Source organism: Nicotiana sylvestris, chromosome 8 (genome assembly GCF_000393655.2).
Source record: "Nicotiana sylvestris chromosome 8, ASM39365v2, whole genome shotgun sequence".
NCBI classification, from domain to species: Eukaryota; Viridiplantae; Streptophyta; class Magnoliopsida; order Solanales; family Solanaceae; genus Nicotiana; species Nicotiana sylvestris.
In genome coordinates, this window is record NC_091064.1 from 145,047,764 (window position 1) to 145,052,656 (window position 4,893).

At 41.8% G+C, this 4,893-nt stretch overlaps 1 protein-coding gene across 1 annotated transcript; it reads right to left on the reverse strand.

Annotated features, from left to right (window-relative positions):
- Positions 1–3,745: 3,745 nt before the first annotated feature.
- LOC138875791 (uncharacterized) lies at positions 3,746–4,213 on the reverse strand. Its single transcript, XM_070154658.1, has one exon. The coding sequence runs from the start codon at positions 4,211–4,213 to the stop codon at positions 3,746–3,748; it is 468 nt and encodes a 155-aa protein (XP_070010759.1).
- Between the last annotated feature and the right edge of the window lie 680 nt (positions 4,214–4,893).

A 4,893-nucleotide genomic window follows, 5' to 3' on the forward strand; every position in this document is an offset into this window, starting at 1 on the left:
ATGTCTAAAAATAAAATCAACTAGGGAGTGAAGATCCTATGTTGGAAAAGGCGACTAGGGAGTGGAGACCCTACGTCTAACAATAAACTCAACTAGGGAGTGGAGACCCTATGTTGGAAAAGGCGACTAGGGAGTGGAGACCATATGTCTAAAATAAACTCAACTAGGGAATGGAGAACCTATGTTGGAAAGGCGACTAGGGAGTGGAGATCCTATGTCTAAAAATAAACTCAACTAGGGAGTGGAGACCCTATGTTGGACAAGGCGACTAGGGAGTGGAGACCCTATGTCTAAAATAAACTCAACTAGGGAGTGGGGACTTTATGTTGGAAAAGGCGACTAGGGAATAAAGACCCTATATCTAAAAATAAACTCAACTAGGGAGTGGGGACCCTATGTTGGAAAAGGCGACTAGGGAGTGGAGACCCTATGTCTAAAAATAAAACTTAACTAGGTAATGGAGACCCTATGTTGGAAAGGCGACTAGGGAGTGGAGACCCTCTGTCTAAAAATAAAACTCAACTAGGGAGTGGAGACCCTATGTTGGAAAAGGAGACTAGGGAGTGGAAACCCTATGTCCAAAAATAAACTCAACTAGAGAGTGGAGACCCAATGTTGGAAAGACGACTAGGGAGTGTTGACCCTATGTCTAAAAATAAAACTCAACTAGGGAGTGGAGACCCTATATTGGAAAAGCATAAAAATAGAGATTGGGGATCCTAGGCTACCATTTTTTTTTGAATTGTTCTTCTTATCTCTTTTTATTTTGTTTTCTTCTCTCTTTTTATTTCATGGAATGAGTAAATGCGGGAAAATATTTGGGAGGGACTTCCCTTCTTATGGATTGTTGCTGCAAAGCTGTTTCTAGCCTTTGCGCATTTCTCTTTGGTTGCACCTGCTTCTTGCAAGGTTTCTTTGGATTGCACCCGTTTCATGTTTTCAAACAAAGAACAATCGTTAGTTTGAAACGGTGGTTGGTTTTGTGGCCTTGATTGTTTTGATCACTTGATCTTGGCCCAACTCATTTGACAAGAACCTCTGTTGTTTGCCGGCTTTCTGAAGATTGATCTTTCTTCTAAAACCGAGGAACTCAACTTTTCAAAATTTAACATGATGGTTCACCCGTGTGGGTCTTTGGCCTTTTCATCTTATTCTACCTCTATGGTCATTTGACTTTGTATTTCTTTCATTTTCAATAATTTTGACTTCAGAGCATCGGCCATCATGGCCAGTCGGGATCGACTTGATGCACCCATTGAGGTTGGGTGCTTTTCTTTGGATTTGGCTTTTGTTAAGCAGAACCCTGTAAAACCAATCTTGCCACATTTTCTCTGTATTAGTTTCGGAGAAGCATTAAACTGAAAGGGATTCAAAGAAAAGTAAACGGAGAACAAGAAAGTGAATTTAAAGAGAAGTGTCCCTTTCGGGGAGGAAATAAGGACTTATCTAGAGTGCATGCAGGTTTCAATAGACATGACATGCTTCTTGGACTGGATACCCGATCTGCACAAGGATCCAACTCCTCATAAACCCATTATGATCCATATCTCGAAACCAAGGAAACTTTCCAGGACTCTTTTAGTGCCAATGGTTGCAAGGGATTCTCTCTTTTTGATCAATAGCGCCTTTGCGCGTTTTCGCTAATCGACCTCTCTTATTTCTCTTCTCGCCGTCGCCTTATGTGTTCTTTATGAGTTTTCACTAACAAGACTCTGTCATTTTCAATTTCTCTGCTCACCATCTCCTTACGGTGCCTATAGGTTTTCACCAATAAGATTATCTCATTTTATGTCTCTCATCCTGATCGCATCGGATCCAAACAACTACGTTCTCTGATTTTGGACACCTTTCACCGATTGATCAGAAGGACTTGAACAAGGTTTGGGTAAAAATAAATTGGATCAAATTACAACTTTGGAATCGTTCAGGCGGGGTCATTGCCGAACCTTCATAACATCTGCCCCAATTTCACTTTTGGGGGAAATTGGAATTTTGTTTTGGTGTGACTAAACCCTAGAGAGAGGCTGTCTACGTATCCTTTCGGAATCAAGTCGAATGTAGTTCAGGGAAATATTTTGTTTTGTTGTTTTGTTGTTTTTCTTTTTCTTCTTTTTTTTTTCAAATGTTTTCAAGTTCCAAAGAGGGCATTGAAAGAAAGGTAACCAGCTCAAAGGGTTAGCAAAGGATTGGAGTATTTGGGGTAGCAAGAATGAAAGCCTTCATCATCCCAATCGGATAATGTTGTTGCTGCATAAAGACTAGACATAATACCTTTTGACTGCATATGCATTTACAGTTGTTTCGGGGTCATTTCCTTCGATGTCTCCCAGGTATAACACCCCTTTTGGCAAGATTTTTTTGATAATGTATGAGCCTTTCCAGTTAGGAGCAAACTTTCCTTTTGCTTCTTGGTGGTGAGGGAGAATGCGTCTCAAAACGAGTTGCCCCACTTCAAAATTCCTAGGCCACACTTTCTTGTTGTAAGCACGGTCGATTCTTTGTTGATACAACAGCCCGTGGCAGACTACGACCATTCACTTTTCATTAATTAGGGTTAACAGTTCTAGACGAGTCCTGACCCACTCGCTATACTCAATTTCAGCCTCAACAATGATTCGAAGAGATGGAATTTCAGCATCGGCGTGTATTACAGCTTCAGTGCCGTAAACCAATAGATATGGGGTTGCTCCGACTGATGTGTGCACAGTAGTGCGATATCCCAACAATGCAAAAGACAACTTTTCATGCCATTGCCTGGAACTTTGGATCATCTTTCTCAGAATCTTCTTGATGTTCTTGTTTGCTACTTCAACGACACCATTAGCTTTGGGCCGATAAGGGGTAGAGTTCTAATGCGTTATCTTGAATTGTTCGCATAACTCCCTCATCAAATTACTATTCAACTTTGCACCATTGTCCGTAATGATAGTTGCAGGAATACCAAAATGGTAGATGATATTGGAGTGCACGAAGTCTACCACTACTTTCTTAGTGACAGATTTGAGAGTAATTGCCTCAATCTACTTCGTGAAGTAGTTGATGGCAACCAATGCACATTTGAAGCTTTTGGCTAGATCGGCCCAATGACATCCATGCCCCAAGCAACAAATGGCCAAGGTGCTAACATGGGATGCAGTTCTGTAGGCGGTGCATGAATCAAGTCACCGTACACCTGGCACTGAAGACATTTTCGGACGAAACTGAAGCAATCTTTTTCCATAGTCATCCAATAATAGCCCGCTCGGAGGATTTTATTTTCCAAAACGTACCCATTCATGTGGGGTGCACATACTCCTGCGTGCACTTTATACATGATTCTTCCAGCTTCTTTGGTGTCAACACATCTTAAAAAATTGAGATCCGGGGTCCTTTTGTACAAGAACTCACCGCTCCAGAAGAAACTGCTTGTAAGCCGTCTAATGGTTCTCTTTTGATCTCTATTGGCTTGCTCAGGATATTCTTTGATTTTCATAAATCTCTTGATGTCATGATACAATGGCTGAACATTTGGTTCCATCTTAGCCGCATTGCAGTAACCATGCCTTTCTCGGATTTGGATTTATAATGGGTTAATGTGGAGATTGCCTGGATATGGTAACATCGAGGCCAAAGTAGCGAGTCCATCGGCTAACTCATTGTGAAAACGAGGAATGTACCTGAACTCAACTGACTTAAACCACTTTCTAAGATCTTCCACATGTTGTCTGTAGGGAATAAGTTTGACATCCCGGGTTTCCCATTCTCCCTAAGCTTGTCGGATAATCAAGTCTGAATACCCCATGATTAAAATTTCTTCAACATCTTGGTCGATTGCCATATTCATACCCAGAATGCAGGCTTCATACTCGCCGGTGTTGTTTGTGCAGAAAAACTGAAGCCGGGTTGTGGCTGGATAGTGCTGACCAGTGGGTGAGATCAAAATTGCCCCAATTCTAATGCATTTTGCGTTCACAACTCCATTGAAGAACATTTTCCAAGCATTGGTGTGTTTGTATGTTACTTCAACTGAATTCACCTCCTCATCTGGAAAATAGGTACTCAGAGGTTGATATTCATCATCAATAGGGTTTTTAGCTAGGTGATCTGCTAAAGCCTGGGCTTTCATTGCCGTGCGAGTGACATAGACTATGTCAAATTCAATGAGCAGGATCTGCCATTTTGCTAGCCTCCCTATGGTCATTGGCTTCTGGAATATGTACTTCAAAGGGTCCATCCTGGTGATAAGATAGGTGGTATAGGCCAAAAGGTAATGCCTAGGCTTCTGAGCAACCCAAGTTAGGGCGCAAAAAGTCCTTTCCAACAAAGTGTATTTGACTTCATAACTTGTGAACATCTTGCGCAGATAGTAGATTGCCTACTCTTTCTTTCCGATCACATTGTGTTGCTCGAGGAAACAACCGAAAGAATTCTCCAAGACTGTCAGGTACAAAAATAGAGGCCTCCCCGGTTTGGGCGGGACCAAGACTGACGGGTTCGACAGATATTCTTTGATTTTGTCAAAGGATTCTTGACACTCATCCGTCTATTTAATCGTTGCATCTTTCTTTAACAGCTTGAAGATGGGTTCACATGTGGAAGTTAACTGGGGAAGCAAATACCGAATAGCCTTTATCTTTGTTGGGTGTAGCTTGATGCCCCTCCGACTAACTATAAATCCCAAGAGTTTGCTAGACGGAACCCCAAATGCACATTTGGCCAGATTTAGCTTCAAATCATACTTATGTAGCCGCTCAAAGAACTTTCTTAGGTCCCGAACATGGTCGTCCTGTGTTCTGGATTTGATGATCACATCATCCACATACACCTCGATCTCTTGGTGCATCATGTCATTAAAGATGGTAGTCATGGCCCTCATATAAGTTGTCCCGGCATTCTTTAAAACAAAAGGCATGA

What these genes read in the sequence shown, in the direction of transcription:
- LOC138875791 (XM_070154658.1), bottom strand. Translation starts at nt 4,213, where the DNA reads ATGGACCCTTTGAAGTACATATTCCAGAAGCCAATGACCATAGGGAGG.